This window comes from Myotis nattereri (assembly GCF_964212035.1).
Source record: "Myotis nattereri genome assembly, chromosome: X".
NCBI classification, from domain to species: Eukaryota; Metazoa; Chordata; class Mammalia; order Chiroptera; family Vespertilionidae; genus Myotis; species Myotis nattereri.
Window position 1 is genome coordinate 26,149,411 of NC_138078.1, and position 18,107 is coordinate 26,167,517.

At 44.7% G+C, this 18,107-nt stretch overlaps 1 protein-coding gene and 1 pseudogene across 2 annotated transcripts; one reads left to right on the forward strand and one right to left on the reverse strand.

Annotated features, from left to right (window-relative positions):
* Positions 1-9,302: 9,302 nt before the first annotated feature.
* Positions 9,303-10,904, forward strand: LOC308511559 (protein FAM47E-like; the record flags this gene model as incomplete). Its single annotated transcript, XM_081081575.1, has 2 exons — positions 9,303-9,954; positions 10,042-10,904. 2 exons carry the CDS (start codon positions 9,303-9,305, stop codon positions 10,902-10,904), a joined length of 1,515 nt encoding a protein of 504 aa, XP_080937701.1.
* A 2,141-nt stretch (positions 10,905-13,045) lies between these two features.
* On the reverse strand, positions 13,046-15,181 carry LOC308511560 (tryptophan--tRNA ligase, cytoplasmic-like; annotated as a pseudogene). Its single transcript has 2 exons — positions 15,146-15,181; positions 13,046-14,287 (listed from the first exon to the last, which is right to left on the reverse strand). The product of its transcript is annotated as a tryptophan--tRNA ligase, cytoplasmic-like (transcript).
* Between the last annotated feature and the right edge of the window lie 2,926 nt (positions 15,182-18,107).

Sequence of the window (18,107 nt, forward strand, 5' to 3'; positions counted from 1 at the left end):
GTGCCTAGGCCAGGAGTGGCCGGGGTCCCCGAACATGACAGAGGGTGCAGGTCAGGTTGAGGGGTCTAGCCCCACCCCTCACCCTCACCCCCAAGTGCACAAGTTTTTAGAGAGATAGGGAGAGGGAAAGAGGGATAGAAACATTAGTGATGAGAGAGAATCATTGATCAGTTGCTTCTTGTAGGCCCCTACCGGGGATTGAGCCTTCTTGCCCCCACCACCTGGGCAGGTGACCTTCAACAAAATGTTACCTGGGACACTTCAGTCCCCAGGGTGAGGCTCTTGGCGAATCTTCTGAGCTTGGCGTGTCAGCCTTTTGAAAAAAACCTAACTTAACTCTGGTGACATGTCACATATAGAATTTTTTTTTACATTTGCAACCATATTAAAACAAAGATTTATATTTTTGATATTTATTTTATATAATTAACTGCCATTTAACAACAACAAAAAAATCAACCAAAAAAATGAGTTCTCGTGTCACCTCTGACATGCGTGTCATAGGTTCGCCATCACTTCTACCAAATGGTCCAAAACAGCTAGGATTCACTTGATAATTTCAATAAGAGGTAAATGTAATTTCTGTTGCACATCTATCACTCCTCTTTGGAAAAAGTATATGTCATATGACAAATAGGGACAATAGTGAACTTTTTTTTTAATTTATTGCTTAAAGTATTACAAAGGGTATTACATATGTGTCCATTTTATCCCCCCGCCCTAGACAGTCCCCTAGCCTCCCCTATCCCCCAATGTCTTATGTCCACTGGTTATGCTTATATGCATGCATACAAGTCCATTAGTTGATCTCTTACCCCCCTACCTCCTGCCCCCCAACCCTCCCCGGCCTCCCCGCTGCAGTTTGACAATCTGTTTGAGGCAGCTATGCCTCTGTATCTATTATTGTTCAAAAGTTTATAATGGTCTCTATTATCCATGAATGAGTGAGATCATGTGGTATTTTTCCTTCATTGACTGGCTTATTTCACTTAGCATAATGCTCTCCAGTTCCATCCATGACGTTGCAAATGGTAAGAGTTCCTTCCTTTTTACAGCAGCATAGTATTCCATCGTGTAGATGTACCACAGTTTTCTAATCCATTCATCTACTGATGGGCACTTAGGCTGTTTCCAGATCTTAGCTATGGTGAATTGTGCTGCTATGAACATAGGGGTGCATATATCCTTTCTGGTTGGTGTTTCTGGTTTCTTGGGATATATTCCTAGGAGTGGGATCACAGGGTCAAATGGGAGTTCCATTTTCAGTTTTTTAAGGAAACTCCATACAGTCTTCCATAGTGGCTGCACCAGTCTGCATTCCCACCAGCAGTGCACAAGTGTTCCTTTTTCTCCACATCCTCTCCAGCACTTGTCGTTTGTTGATTTGTTGATGATAGCCAGTCTGACAGGTGTGAGATGGTACCTCATTGTTGTTTTGATTTGCATCTCTCGGATGATTAGTGACTTTGAGCATGTTTTCATATGTCTCTTGGCTTTCTGAATGTCCTCTTTTGAAAGGTGTCTATTTAGGTCCTTTGCCCATTTTTTGATTGGATTGTTTATCTTCCTTTTGTTGAGTTGGATGAGTTCCCTATAAATTTTGGAGATTAAGCCCTTATCAGATATGACATTGGCAAATATGTTTTCCCACACAGTGGGTTTTCACGTTGTTTTGTTGATGGTTTCTTTTGCTGTGCAGAAGCTTTTTATTTTGATGTAGTCCCATTTGTTCATTTTCTCTTTAGTTTCAAGTGCTCTAGGAGCTGTATCAGTGAAGAAATTGCTTCGGCATAGGTCTGAGATTTTGTTGCCTTTGGATTCTTCTAGAATTTTTATGGTTTCCTGTCGTACATTTAAGTCCTTCATCCATTTTGAGTTTATTTTTGTGAATGGTGTAAGTTGGTGGACTAGTTTCATTTTCTTGCATATATCTGTCCAATTTTCCCAACACCATTTATTGAAGAGACTATCTTGGCTCCATTGTATGTTCTTGCCTCCTTTGTCAAATATTAATTGAGCATATTGGTTCGGGCCGATTTCGGGGCTCTCTATTCTATTCCATTGATCTATATGCCTATTCTTGTGCCAGTACCAGGCAGTTTTGAGAACAGTGGCTTTGTAATACAACTTGATATCTGGTATTGAGATCCCACCTACTTTGGTCTTTTTCAGGATTGCTGCAGCTATTCGGGGTCTTTTTTTATTCCAGATGAATTTTTGGAGAGTTCGTTCTAGATCTCTGAAGTATGCCGTTGGTATTTTAAGGGGAAGTGCGTTGAATTTATAGATTGCTTTGGGTAGTATGGACATTTTAATGATGTTGATTCTACCAATCCATGAACACGGTATGTTCTTCCATCTGTTTATGTCTTCCTCTATATCTTTTTTCAACGTCCTGTATTTTTCTGAGTAGAGGTCTTTTACCTCTTTAGTTAAGTTTATTCCTAGGTAGCTTAATTTTTTTGGTGCGATGGTAAACGGGATTGTTTTTATAATCTCTCTTTCTGAAAGTTCACTATTGGTGTATAGAAATGCCTCAGATTTCTTGGGGTTAATTTTGTATCCTGCTACATTGCCAAATTCATGTATTAAGTCTAGTAGCTTTTGGATGGAGTCTCTAGGGTTTTGTATGTATAATATCATGTCGTCTGCAAATAAGGACAGTTTTACTTCCTCTTTTCCAATTTGGATGCCTTTTATTTCTTCTTCTTGCCGAATTGCAATGGTTAACACTTCCAGTACTATGTTGAACAGGAGTGGTGAGAGGGGGCATCCCTGTGTTGTTCCTGTTCTTAGGGGAAATGGTGTTAGTTTTTGTCCATTGAGTATGATGTTGGCTGTGGGCCTGTCATATACGGCTTTTATTATGTTGAGGTATGATCCATCTACTCCCACCTTGGTGAGAGTTTTTATCAAAAATGGGTGTTGAATTTTGTCAAATGCTTTTTCTGCATCAATTGATATGACCATGTGGGTTTTTTTTCTTTCAATTTGTTTATGTGATGTATCACGTTTATTGATTTGCGGATATTGTACCATCCTTGCATCCCTGGGATAAATCCTACTTGGTCATGGTGTATGATCTTTCTGATGTACTGCTGGATCCGATTTGCTAAGATTTTGTTGAGGATTTTGGCATCTATGTTCATGAGGGATATTGGCCTGTAATTCTCCTTCATTGTGTTGTCTTTACCTGGTTTTGGTATTAGGGTGATGCTGGCTTCATAGAATGAGCTTGGAAGTGTTCCTTCCTCTTGAATTTTTTGTAGTAGTCTGAGGAGGATAAGTTTTAGTTCTTCCTTGAATGTTTGGTAAAACTCCCCTGTGAAGCCGTCTGGTCCTGGGCTTTTGTTTGCTGGAAGCTTTTTGATGACTGCTTCAATTTCTTCCATAGTTATTGGCCTGTTGAGATTTTTAGATTCTTCCTGATTGAGTTTTGGAATGTTGTATTTTTCTAGGAATTTGTCCATTTCCTCCAGGTTGTCTACTTTGTTGGAGTAGAGCTGTCCATAGTATTTTTTAACAATCATTTGTATTTCTGTGGGGTCTGTTGTTATTTCGCCTCTTTCATTTCTGATTTTGTTTATTTGGGTCCTCTCTCTTTGCTTCTTGGTGAGTCTGGCTAGAGGTTTGTCAATCTTGTTTATCCTTTCAAAGAACCAGCTCTTGGTTTCATTGATTTTCTGTATTGTTTTTTTGGTCTCTATGTCATTTATTTCTGCTCTAATCTTTATTATCTCCTTCCTTCTGCTCACTCTGGGGTTTTCTTGTTGCTCGCTTTCTAATACTTTGAGTTGTAGAGTTAGCTGATTTACTACCATTTTTTCTTGTTTTTTGAGATAGGCCTGTAGAGCTATAAACTTCCCTCTCAGGACTGCTTTCATTGTGTCCCATAGGTTTTGGATTGTTGTGTTTTCATTGTCATTAGTTTCCAGGATGTTTTGAATTTCTTCTTTGATTTCATTGGTAACCCAATCAATATTTAATAGCATGCTATTCAGCTTCCAGGTGTTTGAGTATTTTGGGTTGTTTTTATTGTAGTTTATTTCTAATATTATGCCATCGTGGTCTGCGAAGATGCTTTTTATAATTTCAATCTTCTTGAATTTGGGGATACTTTGCTTGTGACCCAATATATGGTCTATTTTTGAATATGGCTTATGAGCATTTGAGTAGAATGTATATTCCCTGTCTTTGGGGTGAAGTGTTCTGAAGATGTCTATTAAGTCCATCTGATCTAGTGAGTCATTTAGGATTGCTGTATCTTTGCTGATTGTTTGTCTAGAGGGCTTATCCAGTGTTGTCAGTGGTGTATTAAAGTCCCCTACTATGATTGTATTGTTGTCGATCTCTCCTTTGATATCTTCCAGGAGTTTTTTTTTATGAATTTGGGTGCTCCTGCATTGGGTGCATATATGTTTACCAGAGTTATATCTTCTTGTTGTATTGATCCCTTTAGTATTATGAAGTGGCCTTCCTTATCTCTTGTTATGGCCTTCACTTTGAAGTCTATTTTGTCCGATATAAGTATTGCTACCCCAGCTTTCTTTTCCTTTCCATTTGCCTGAAAGATATTTTTCCATCCTTTCACTTTCAGTCTGTGTGAGTCCCTTCTAATGAGGTGGGTTTCTTGTAGACAGCAGATGTATGGGTCATGTTTTTTTATCCATTCAGCCACTCGATGTCTTTTGTTTGGAGCATTTAGTCCGTTTACGTTTAAAGTTATTATTGAAAGGTACTTGTTTGTAGCCATTTCTGTTTTTGTGTGGCTGTTTTCTTTCTGAGCTTTTTATTTCTTATTTTTATACCAGTCCCTTTAGCATTCCTTGCATTTCTGGCTTGGTGGTGATAAACTCCCTTAGCCTTTTTTTTGTCTGTGAAGCTTCTTATTTCCCCTTCAAGTTTGAATGATAGCCTTGCTGGATAGAGTATTCTTGGATTCAGTCCTTTGCTTTGCATCACTTTGTACATTTCTGTCCATTCTTTTCTGGCCTGATGTGTTTCTGTTGAGAAATCATTTGACAATCTAATGGGAGATCCCATGTATGTAACTTTCCGTCTCTCTCTTGCAGCCTGTAAGATTCTCTCTTTGTCCTGAACGTTTGCCATGGTAATTATGATGTGTCTTGGTGTGGGTCTTTTCGGGTTCACCTTGTTTGGGACTCTCTGGGCTTGTGTGACTTTTTTCTTCCCCACCTCAGGGAAGTTTTCTGATATTATTTCTTCTAATAGGTTTTCTAATCCTTGTTCATCCTTCTGTTGTTCTGGTACCCCTATTATTCGTATGTTGTTTCGTTTCATGTTGTCCCAAAGCTCGCTTAGACTCTTCTCCTGTCTTTTAATTTTTTTCTCCAATTGCAGTACATTTTGGGTGTGTTTTGCTTCCTTGTCTTCTAATTCACTAATTCGGTCCTCCGCTTCTCCTAGTCTACTGTTGATACTTTCAATGGAGTTTTTCATTGCAGCTATATCACTCTTCATTTCTTCTTGGGTCTTACTTAAGTTGTTGATTTTTTCATCTGTTTCTTCTAGCTTCTTGCAGAAGTTGTCGATTTTTTCCCCCATCCGGTTTATGCACTCTAGGACCCTTATTCTGAATTCTTTTTCTGTCATGTTGCATGCCTCTGTATTACTTAGCTGCTTTTCTGGAGAGTCCTCCTTCTCTCTCCTTTGGGGGTTTCTTTGTCTGCCCATGTTTGATCTCACTGACATATCTAGACGTTGAGTCGTTCAGTGGTTGCTCCCTTGGTGGCAGTGACTCCTTGGTCTGTGGTTGCTCTTCGGGCGGTTGCGGTAGCAGCTGCTCTTCAGTTGGCAGCAGCTCCTCTGGTGGGTGCTGTTCACAGCTGTGGTGGCTCTTCTGGCTGGTGGGGCGAGGTTTCACGTACAGCTGCTGTTCCTCAGCAGAGGGTGTGGTGCTCAGGAGGTTGCTGTTGCTTGGATCTGCTGCGTTGATTTAAAGGCACAAAATACAACACAACAAGGCACCACGTACCAGGCACTATACACAAATATATTCACGACATTCATAACCCCAAATAAAGGTGACCACCTGAATTAAGAGAATTACGGGATAAGGAAGAAGGAAGAGAAAAAGATAAAAGAGAAAAAAGAAAAGAAAAGTAGGGACCAAAAAAAGGAGTGCAAAAATGAAATTGGGAAAATGAAGGGGGGAAAATAAAAGCGAGAAAAGAAAAGAAAAGAAGTAAGAAAAAAAAGAGTGAAAAGAGAGAATGAAGTGGAAGAGGGGAAGAGACTTTTTTATATGAGGAGAATACTCCTATAGAACAGCCATTAATCCCAACAAATTCCAGCAACAGCTCCCTGGAGATGAATGCAAACTAGAAACAACCAATAATATAACGATGAAAATAGAATGGAGAACACTAATCCCAAAATAAAATAAAGAGAAAATAAAATGGCACTTTAAAAAAAAATGGTAAAATGGTAGCAGTAATAATACTGGTTAAAAATAAGAAGGTAGTAATTAAAAGGGTAAAATCAGGTGATGGAAAAAAGAAGAAAAAAAAAGAAGAAAAGAAAAAGAAAAAAAAGAAAAAAAATGGTTTCTTAGTTAAAAGGTGAAAAAAGAAAAAAAAAAATGGCAGTAGTGAAGGTCCTTCGGTTCTTCTATTCTTCAGTGTGGCTCGCCTTAGACCTGCCAGGTATTCAGGAGAGTGTTGAGTATCCCTGCGATACACTGTTCCTCTGTGTTGTAAACCACAGTCCTTATTTTAAAGCAAGCCGCATTTGTTTCCCAGACTGCCTTATTTTGTGTTTAGCAAAGAGTCAGTTTGTGGGTCAGCCTCTGGGTAGCAGCGTTCTGGGGTTGGCCTCTGAGGTTATAGGGCCTCTCTGTCCAGTGGAAGTTCACTGCCCAGAGCTGGCTGCGTAATACTTAGTTACCTGCGCTGTGTTGTTGCTGGGATTAATAGTGAACTTTTAAAGGGCTTTGAATATACTGGGCATTACCTTCAGGCTACTTGTCATTTTTCCTATGAAAATGTCACTTCGTTCGTATCCTTAAACGGAGATATTCTCCCTGTGCTTCATACTGCAGGAAACAATAATATTAATATTAATAATGATATTAATAATAATACTAATTTACAAGCAACGATTTCTAGAATAGATTGAGTTCCCACTGAATCGTGGTCACTGATTTTCTATTCCTTAGCTTCATATTTTAATTTATACCAACCATCTTAAGTCATCTTAGCTGTATTAATATATTTAATGCTATTTCATTGATTTGCAATTTCAGCCTGCTTCACTTAACACTTACTCAGAAAGAATGTACTTCAAAGGTGATGTCTGAAGAAAATCTTTAAAATAATCAGATGGCAAAAATTGATGGGAAATTGATTATAGGGAAAATATAGTGTTTGTATCTTTAATTGCAAGAGTTTGAATATTGGACACACTGCCTCATACAAAAGGAGAACTGAACCAATGTGTGCTGAATAACTAAATGAATAAAAAATGTATTTGAGGACAAGATTCAAGTTGCTGCCATGGTTGAAGAATTACATCTAATCTGCAATTTGTGTATTAGTGTATCATTGGCTATGACCAAGAAAAATCCATGCTGCATTGAAATTGTAAAACACCTAATGTTATATGCTAAGGAGTTTATTATTTATTTTTTGGAAGTTGAAGTAGATGGTTATCCTGAGAATTAGGGAAAAAAGTAAAATAGGTTGGTATGGATTTTAAAAGAGGCATTTGTTTCAATAATGTCGGTGTGATCTACAATTTCTAATCATGGAGAATAGCAAGAATTGACGGTACCAGGAGATGGACAGCCCGACTTCACAAAGGGCTGTCCATCTCCTGAAGATGTGAACACTCATGGCCCTCGGGCGGGCTTTCTCCCCATGATAGTTCGGAAGCCGTGGTAGACCTTTGCAAAGGCAGACTCACAAATTGATGGAGACGAAACAAAAAAAGTTGATCATATTTTCTCTTCTGGCCAAAGTAGAGTAACAGGTATCAGATTTATGCCTTGGAGCACGTGAAAAAATAATGAAAGAAAATAAGATAAAATTATGAAAGACACTGGACATCAGGAAGCAGGGACAGATGCCTCACAGATAGGAAATAAATGAGGTGACTCCTATGATGGCTCCACATTCCTTCTGTTTCTAGGCCACAGCTCAGAGAGGTCACGCTATGTAAAGGAGATGGAGCTAAGACACCACAGAGAACAAGGTGGGTAGAGATCTCAAGGCAGACAACCAGAGAGCAAAATGAGAGAAAGAGACGGAACTCTAGAATCTTGCACCCCACAAGAATGATTCAGGGGATTACTGATCAGCTCGTGTGTGAATATTAGAAGCCAGGAAAGAAACCACTGGAAAGGATTCTTGATAACTGATACTCACACAGGGCCTGCAATAGTGACCTTTACTGTCAGCCAGACTAGAAGATCTCTAGCTGCACAGGCATTGAATAATTTACATGGAAGGGTCTTGCTTCAGTAGTGAGGAACAGTTAATTAACCATACCACATGGTCTAACAGTATTTAGCCATGTACTATCACAGGGAACTGCTCTGGTTATTTAAATCAAATCTTAAAAAGGATCCCAAAGAATCAAGCTCTTTCCAAGAAACACAACAGTATCTAAAAAGGGCAAATATTATTTGTAAAAAGAAAATGGATGGTGAACAACACATGGGTTTTAAGTAAAGACAGGATCCATAGTAGGGCACTGACCTATCCTTTGTCCTCAGGCTTTACTATGGCACTGTTTTCCTGATTATGTTGAAATGTTACCTTAAAAGATAATTGATCTTGATTTCTGAGGGGGATTTGGGGTGCCATCTTAAGTTGTATACCCAATGCCTCACTCACTTCACCCATATTTGGGCAGATATCAAAACCTGACGGCTGTGAGTACATAGAAAAAACATGGTTCTCAGAAGCTCCCTCCTTTCAATTGTTACCTATAATTTATCCAGGAGAAATGAAAGTACTTGTATGAAGATGTGAACACGTGAAATATTCGTGACCCCTTGATTTCCAAACAGCTTCAAACTGGAATCAGTCCAAAAGTCCATCAAAAGATGAATGGGGAGCTGACCTGTGGAGGAGTGCCCATACACGGGAACAGTTCTGTACCACAAGCAAGAATGCAACCTTGCCGGCCATCCCCGGACAATGCAGGCTGTGCAGGGGCACGTGCTGACCCACCTCGGGAAAGAATAAGCATGAGTCAGCACCAGGCAATGGTCTCCTAGCAACGGGGCCGCTGGGACAACAAACCCCTGAAGCCACTGGGCGCCCTGGGCCAAGGGCGCCATGGCGTGCCAGCAGTGGCCCTTACCTGAGCCCCACAAGGGGTGGCTGTTAAAGTCGGACCTGAGGAAGAAGGCGCTCATAGAGTCAGGGCTGATCAAGCCGTGGCAGTCAGGGCCGAAGCTGGACAAGAAGCCGGAGCCCAGCAAGAAGTGGCTGCTAGGGCCAGGACCGCTGGAGCCCGTGCCCCTGGGCATGAAATGTAAGCCCTGGTTCAAGGACAGGGACAGGTTGCCTTCCCGCTATCTCTCCAGGCAGAACAACAAGCTTGGGAAGTGCCCCACCTCCATGGACAGCCGGCGGTGGGTATTTGTGAAGGAGGGACTGGACGACTTCAGAACGGGCTGTCCATCTGCTGAAGATGTGATCACTCGTGGCCCTCGGGAAGGCTTTCTCCCCATGATTGCTCATAGAATTCCCCGCCCTCCGCCCAAAAAGATTCACAGGCAGCCGCCCACGGGAGCGGACCTGTGTTCCAAGCTCTCGCCAGCCCAGCGAGCACGGAAGGCCTTTGTAGAGAACATTGAAGCCAGCCTGACCCAGCATTCCTTGGTTAACTGCCCGAATCTGGAGGAAGCTCTCCCTCCAGACCTCCTGCTCAAGGTCCTGGAAGTGCTAGATCCTGACAGGAAGATGGAGGACACGTGGGCGTATTGTGAGGGCACCAAGGAAAGAAAGAAGACCCCCACACACCTGTGTGAAGAACATCCTGAGGAGGTCAACCTGGAGCCTCCCCAGGCAGTGAACCTGGAGCCTCCTCAGGCAGTGAACTTAGAACCTCCCGAGGCAGTGAACCTGGAGCCTCCCCAGGCAGTCCACCCCAAATCTGCCTGGAAGCTCAACCTGGAACCTCCCGAGGAGGACAACCTGGAACCTGAAGACCAAGCCTACGTGGAAACGGCCAAGGAGAGTCTCCAGTCATATTTATTCAGTTTGTTTCCTGAGGAAGAGACAAATGCAGCATGCACAATGGATATCCCCAAGGATCCTGGGCTCCAGAAATCAAGAAGAAGAATTCGTGAATTCTGCAGATGGATCGATGATAATTTTGGAGACATAGGCATTGATGAAGAGGACCTCATGAAACAGTTTCAAGTTGAGTTAGAGGTCCCACTCACCCATAATACAGTCAAAATAAAGAAAATAAGCCAGCTTCCTTTGAATATAAGGCCCTGCAAACAGCTAGATGACATACAGCAGAGAAAATTCTCCATGCAGGAAGGTAACTGGGAAAGGAAACTCCGCAAACAACAAGACCCTTATAAACCCAAACGGGAGAAGATAAGGTATGGAGCATGGTACCTGGACCCCAAATCCTGGAAAAAGCTGGTCAATGACCAGCCCTTTCCCGACCCTAAAGCCGTCCCTGACAAGGAACATTTGACCGATGGAAGGCATCTTGAACCAGACATTATTGATGAACTTTATGGACCAATTGCCTTCAAAGATTTCATTGTAAGCAAGGGCTACAGGATGCCAGGTGTGATTGAGAAGATGTTTATGAGGAAGGGATGGAACTATGAGTCTGTGAAGACTCCTATACACCGAGTAATGAAACTCCTCTCCAAACCCAAAGAGGAGGATTCAGGGGACGAAGAGGATTAGACAATTTTCTATTTACTGCTCACTTGGATAGTGTGTCTCTCTCATTTTAACATAAGTCAGAATTCACCATGAGTGCCTCACTGTGTATGGACAATTTGATTCCACAATATCTGTAAATTTTTAACACCTATTTCTAATAAAACTTTCTGAATTAGCTTCTGCTTCAATGTGTTATGTATTTTACCAACTATGAAGTAAATATTTATATATACTCCTCTTGGTTTTGGTTGTGTTAGGAGTATTATATTTTCATTTCAATTATTCATTAAAAATGACCATAAATAAATGAATTACTTAAAAAGGATCTTGTTGCCCAGCCTATGTGGCTCAGTGGTTGAGTGTAGACCTATGTATCAGGAGGTCATAGTTTGATTCCTGCTCAGGGCACATGCCCGTGTTGCTGGCTCGATCCCCAGTGTGTGTGTTGGGGCGGGGGGTACATGCTGGAAGCAGCCGATTAATGTTTCTGTGTCATCATTGATGTTTCTCTCTCTTCCTCTCCCTCTCTGAAAATCAGTAAAAGTATATTAAAAATTGTGCCAGCTACAACTTGGGATGAATTCCAAGATAATCGTGCATAATGAAAGAACTATCGCTCCGATAATACTCAATTTATAATGCATTATGACAATTATTTTGTTAAGCACAACTTGTAACCCGTAGCCGAAGTAATTTTATGCATTTTTTTTTTAATTGTCCATGGCTACCTTTGCACTACGACATGAGAATTTAGGAATTATCACAGAGATCATATGGCCTGCAAGCCTAAAATATTTCCTATCTGATTTTTTACAGTAAAATTTACTGTCCCCCTGATCTAGAAGGAAAATATATTCATACATATATTAAATCAATTATTCCACTCTTTAGCTGAACAGAAGATAATACATGCTCATCTATGGAATAGAATAAAGTAAAATATTTTTATAAAATTAACTATTTAGTTAGAACTTTCTGAACACTTTTCAAATCTGCCTATGACTTTTAATATCCTTAGGGTCAAAAATCCCTGAGGCATATCATCATATTTATGATAGTCCCTGTTTCTTGTAATATCTCTCCATGTGATGACTTGTCATACAGAGATTTCCCATGACTCCAAAAATGTGGGTGTTAAATGTGAGGTAAAGCAGCCTGAACATGATAAAGACAGACTAACTTTCTTTCCACTGAAATGGCTAATTAATTCAATGGGATGTCCACAAAGGTAGGTTGGCCAGGAAACATGGATTGTATGTCACATATATATTCTATCCATACACCCACCACCCATGGGACCAAAATTAATTTATTTAGGGTATTGTGCTAAGGAGTCGACCCTTCACCTCCATGAAGGGATTTCCTGGGATATTCTTCTGCTTTCCCAGACTACACAGGGCACAAGACTGAATGTTTTCTTTGGTGCCTAGGGCTGCTGTTTGTTCTCTACAGCCCAGGACACCAGCAAGGCACTGCTCTTTGCAGTCCTCCGAGCCAATCAAGTGTCAGGACAAAGGTTTCTACAAAGAACACACATTCCCCTCAGCTGCCACAGGGTGGGGGCACAGTGTCTGCTTAGGGCCAGTCCCTGGAAGCAGCATGGGGAGGCTCAGGGAAGGGCAGAGGTTCCAGGAGAACACATGAGGTATGGATTTCAGGAAGTGAGCTGGAAAGTTTCTCCCACAGACTCAACTTAATAAAAGGGGCCACCTGGGGCTAATACTCAGTGTGAAAAGCAGCTTTCAAGCTGGGAGATCTCTCAGTCAAAAGCACAGCTAGCATTTCTGTTTGATTTTGGGGGGATGGGCTGAAATAGGCCTGTGCCCATTAAACTTCCTGAAATGAACACCTAGACCAAAGGCTGTATAACCATCAGGCTTTAAGGGTGTATGTAGAGTGGGATGTTGTCCAATGGAGGTCCTCCTAGGGGCAGAGCAGGCAGCTCACAGGGTGTCTTTGGAAAGGATGACACAGGGAGAAACAGTACTGACAGACACACAGAGTTACAGACACCAGGAACCGGAAGCCACGTGACAGAGCCTCTGGATAAATTATGGTTCCTTCTGTGCAGATATAAAATGGGCATTATTGAAAGTCATAGGACAGCTCTGGGCAGGGGTGGGGGTGTGTGTCAAGAATTCTTTGAATATCTCTTCCATAGCCTACTTGCACCTGGACTGGTGCTCTGCCAGGAGGGGCTGCAGGACCTGCATGAGCTCCTTCTTGAGCTCCCAGGTGAGCATGGCTCCACTGCTGTAATCCTTCCTGATCTGCTCCAGCTTGTCCTCATCCTCGAGCAAGAAGGTCATGTACATGAAGGACACGTCCAGGTGGCCATTTCCCCCAAACTGCCTGTGCTCCTCCATGATGTGTCTCCGTCCATAAAACACATACTTGTTGACCTTGGACTTGATCTGCTTGGCTGTGTCTGTGAGGAAGTGGACCAGTTGGGGTCACTGGCACTCCTTTGGGTCAGAGTCCCCTGCAGGGAGGGGAAGAAGGTCGAGTGCAGCAGGGTGGTTTAGGATAGAAAATCCTGGGTGTGACATCTCTTGTCATCCTGAAGTAAGGATCCTGGTTGATGGCACAGGGGCTGAGGCCTTGGACGTCCATCTCGCTCCCAAAGTTCTGTGGGAATGAGTTACTGAAGGAGGGAGCAGCCTGGATGGCAGGAAAGCTGATCTTCCCCTTGCAATCACTGTCTGCAAAGCCAAAAAATGCCTTTCACTTGGTTGAAGGTCACGTGCTTCTGATCTTCACCATATTCTTGTAGAAGTCTGTGCTCACCCCCATGTAGTCGAGGTCAGAGAAGATGGGCTTGTTGATGTCAAAGCCACAGGTGATGATGTCCTTGGCATTTTCCATGGAGTAGCCATAGGCCTGGTCCAGGGTCAGGACTTCCACAGGTACTTCTACTCATCTGCCATCCGGATGAGCAAGAGCACATTCAACATGTCCCGCAGCCACTTTGTGAAAATGAACGGGATGTGGTGGCCTACATGCATGGCTTCGGAAGAGGGGCCCCTGCCCATTTACCAGCGAAACAGCTTCTTGTTTTCATAGGCATCGAGGACTTGGTTCACGTCTCTGTTTGAGAAGAAGGTTCATCTGTGCAGGAAGCGGTGCAGTCTCTGGCCCCTGGCTCTCTCTATTCTGTTTATCAGCTCTTGGTCAATGTTATTGCTTCCCAACAGACAATGAGCTTGTCATACTCACTGCCTTTTGCACTGTTCTTCTGTTCATTTCAGGGGTCCACAAAATCCATTTCAGCTTCCATGGCACCTGGACCACTAACCCAGGTGCAAGGGTCTCTGGAAGGCAGTGGCCTTGTAGCTCTCCCCTGTGGCCACGTTGTAGCTCATTTTTAGCAATAACAGCCTCTTCCCTGCAGAATCAATTTCATCCTGGGCTGCGGGGGACACTGAAGAGGTGGCCCGTGGAGTAGCTGAGATCTCTGTGCAGCTGGGCTCTTCTTTTATAGTCTCCCCCCTCTTACCGTTTCCTTTTTTAAGCCCCTTTCTTCTCTTTTCTTCTTGTTCACCCCACCCTGCAGCTACTTGCAGTAAGAATTTCTTAGAAATCAACCAGTTTCTCACAAACACTTGAGCCTCTTGACCAATTCCTCATGAGACAGTCCAATCAGGTTTAGGTTGTGAGTGTGTGTATTTGGGGGAGGGTAGGTGTAGAGACCAATGAAACCCACTCTAAATTCAAACTATTAGCCGGTCATTGCATCATTAGCTGGTCATTAGCCACCCCACACTGCAAGCTGGCCTCCATTTAACCTCCACACTCACTCCCCATCTCACATCCTTAGTCTCAGTATGAGAACTGAGTTTTCATTTGTCCTCATGGGAAGAAAGGCAGACTCCAAGTGCCCTGCGGGTATTGTGCACTAAGGCAATGTTGTGAAAGATCAGTTCTGGGGTCACAGGGACCTGAATTTCCAAAGACAGCTTTGACTTTTTTAAAAAAAAATATTTTTATTCATTTCAGAGAGGAAAGGAGATGGAGTGAGATGAAAACTTCAATGATGAGAATTATTGATCATGTGCCTCCTGCACACCCCCTACTAGGGATTGAGCCCATAACCTGGGCATGTGCCCTTGACCAGAATCAAACATGGGACCCTTCAATCTACAGGCCAATGCTCAGTCCACTGAGCCAAACCGGTTAGAGCTGGCTTTTTACTTTTCTTTTTATTGCTGAAAGTATTATACATGTCCCTTTTTTTACCCTAGTGACCTCTCCCAGCACCTTACCCCCAAATCCTTCACCATCCCATTGTCTGTGTCCATGGGTTATGCATATACGCACATGAGTTCAGTGGTTGAATTCTTCCTCCCTCCACCCTCTCCTTCTTTCCCTAGTGTGTTCCATGTCTCTTTGACTCTAGGTCTATTTTTTCATCACTTTATGTTCTTAGTTATTTTTCACATATGACTGAGATCATATGATATTGATCTTTCTCCCACTGGCTTATGCAAATTAACCGCCATCTTTGTTGGGTTAATTTGCATACTCATCCTGATTGGCTGGTGGGCATAGCAGAGTGATGCCAATTTCCATGTTTCTCTTTTATTAGTATAGACTAGAGGCTTGGTGCACAAAAATTTGTGCACTGGCGGGGGGGCGTGTCCCTCAGCTCCACTTGTGACCTCTCACAGTCTGGGACCCCTTCGGAGATAATGACCTGCTGGCTTAGGCCGGCTCCCGGTTGGCAGAGGGCAGGCCCAATCCCTAGGTGCAGCCCCTGGTCAGGCTCAGAGTAGGGCTGATTGGGGAGTTGGGGCGCCACCCTCAGTCACGATCAGGGTAGGGCCGATTGGGTGGTGGAGGTGCCACCCCCTGTCACAATCAAGGCAGGGTCAATGGGGAGGTTGCGGATTCACCCCCTCTCATGCACAGAGCAGGGCCGATAAGGGGGTTGGGGCGCTGCCCCCTCTCACACACAGAGCAGGGCCAATAGGGGAGTTGGGGCACCACCCCCTGTCACACACAGTACAGAGCAGATCAGGGGGTTGGGGAGCTTCCCGCTATCAGGCACAGAGCAGGGCCGATCAGGGGGTTAGGGCGCCATCCCCTGTCATGAACAGAGCAGAGAGGATAGGGAGTTGTGGCCCCGCCCCCTGTCACACACAGAGCCGCAGGGCGATCTGGGGGTTTGGGCGTTGCCCCCTCTCACACTGCTTCAGGGGCCAGGAGGCCTCGTGCCTCCACTGATCAAAGTCCTGGGAGGCCTTGCGGCTCTGCTTGTCACCAGGGCAGTGAGGTCTCGCTGCTCAGCTGATCCAGGTGCTAGGAGGCCTCACAGCTCCGCTGATCCCAGGTTCGGGAGGCCTCACAGCTCCGCTGTTCTCAAGTTCGGGAGGCTTTATGGCTCCGCTGATCCTGGGTTTGGAAGGCCCGGCGGCTCCACTAATCCCGTTGATGGGAGGCATATTACCCTTTCACTATATACTATAGAGGCCTGGTGCATGGGTGGGAGCCATTTCTTTTGCCCTGAAGGGTGTCCCGGATCAGGGTGGGGGGGTCCTGCTTGGGTGCCTGGCCAGCCTGGATGAGGGGATGGTGGCTGTTTTCAGTTAGTCACACCACCTACAGGGTGGGTGTCCCCCCTGGGGTGCCTGGCCAGTCTGGGTGAGTGGCTGAGGGCCGTTTTCAGGCTGTCTGGTGACTAAAGCTCCCAACCTCTCCTTTTTTTCTTTCTTTTTTTTTTTTTTTTTATTCTGGGATTTATTTACCTTCTATGGCTGTCACTGCAGCTGAGAGCCAGCTTTAGCTCTGAGGCTCGGCTCCAGCTCTGAGACCTCGGCTGCTGAACTCAGGTATCTGGTTTGTTTGGCTTCTATAATTGGAACACTGTTGCAAATCCAGCTTGGCCGGCTGGTTGAAAGCATGGTGTTTATTTAGCTTCTATAATTGCAGCATTGCTTCTTAGAGTGCAGCTCAGAGGCCAGCAGTGGCAGGCGGGGAACCTTGGCTTCCTCCATCACTGAAGCAAGTAAGCCTCCTGTTCGCTTCAGCTGCCTGGCTCCCGGCCGCCATCTTGGTTGGCAGTTAATTTGCATATCACCCTGATTAGCCAATGGGAAGTGTGTTGGAGGTACGGTTAATTACCATGTTTGTCTATTATTAGATAGGATAAAAAAACCAAGTGACCAACATGACCAGTCACTATGACATGCAGTGTGGCTGGCCAACCGGCCTGATCAGGGGTGGTGCTGACCAATCAACCTCTCACGTTCCCTCCCCTGGGCTGGCCCAGCCCCAATTAGCCTGATCGGGGCAGGCTTCTGGACCCCACCCATGCATGAATTCATGCACCAGGACTCTAGTCCTATCTAATAAAAGAGAAACATGGTAATTAGCATACATCCGCTACCCTTCCCATTGGCTAAACAGGGTGATATGCAAATTAACTGCCAACAAAGATGGCGGTTAACTGCCAACAAAGATGGCGGTTAATTTGCATACAGAGGCGCAATGATGGGAGGCCATAGGGAAAGGACGGTGATTGGAAATACAGGCAGCAGGCAAGAGCCGGGAGGCACGGCCCCTGGCCCTGAATGGGAGAACCGGCCATCTTTGCCCGCCCCCCTGCCGGTGATCAGAGAAGCCAGAGCAGGGCACCGAAGAGGCGGGTGCCTGCCTCTTCCCTGGCCGCCCCTGCCAGGGATGGGGAACCGGAGATCCCATAGCAGGAAAGGGGGGCCTGCAGCTAGTCCCCCTGTGCGCCTGCCCCTGGGTCACTGCAGCGATCAGGGAGCAGGGAAGAGTGGTCTCTAGCCAGCCCCCATGTGCGCCTGCCCCTGGGTCGCCATGGTGATCACAGAGCAGGAAAGGGCGGCCTGCAGCCAGCCCTGTGTGCGCCTGCACCTGGGTCACCACTGAGATCCCTGAGCAGGAAAGAGCGGCCTCTAGCCAGCCCCCCTGTGCACCTGCCCCTGGGTCGCTGCAGGGATCATGAAGCAGGAAAGGGCTGTCTCTAGGCAGCCCCCCTGTGCGCCTGCCTGTGGAATCGCAGCTGCGATCACGGAGCAGGAAAGGGGGGCCTGCAGCCAGCCCACGTGTGCCCCTGCCCCTGGGTCGCCACTGCGATCCCACAGGAGGAAAGGGGGGCCTGCAGCCAACCTCCGTGTGCGCCTGCAGCTGCGATCATGGAGCAGGAAAGGGGGGCCTCTAGCCAGCCCCCCTGTGCCCCTGCCCATGGGATTGCCCCAG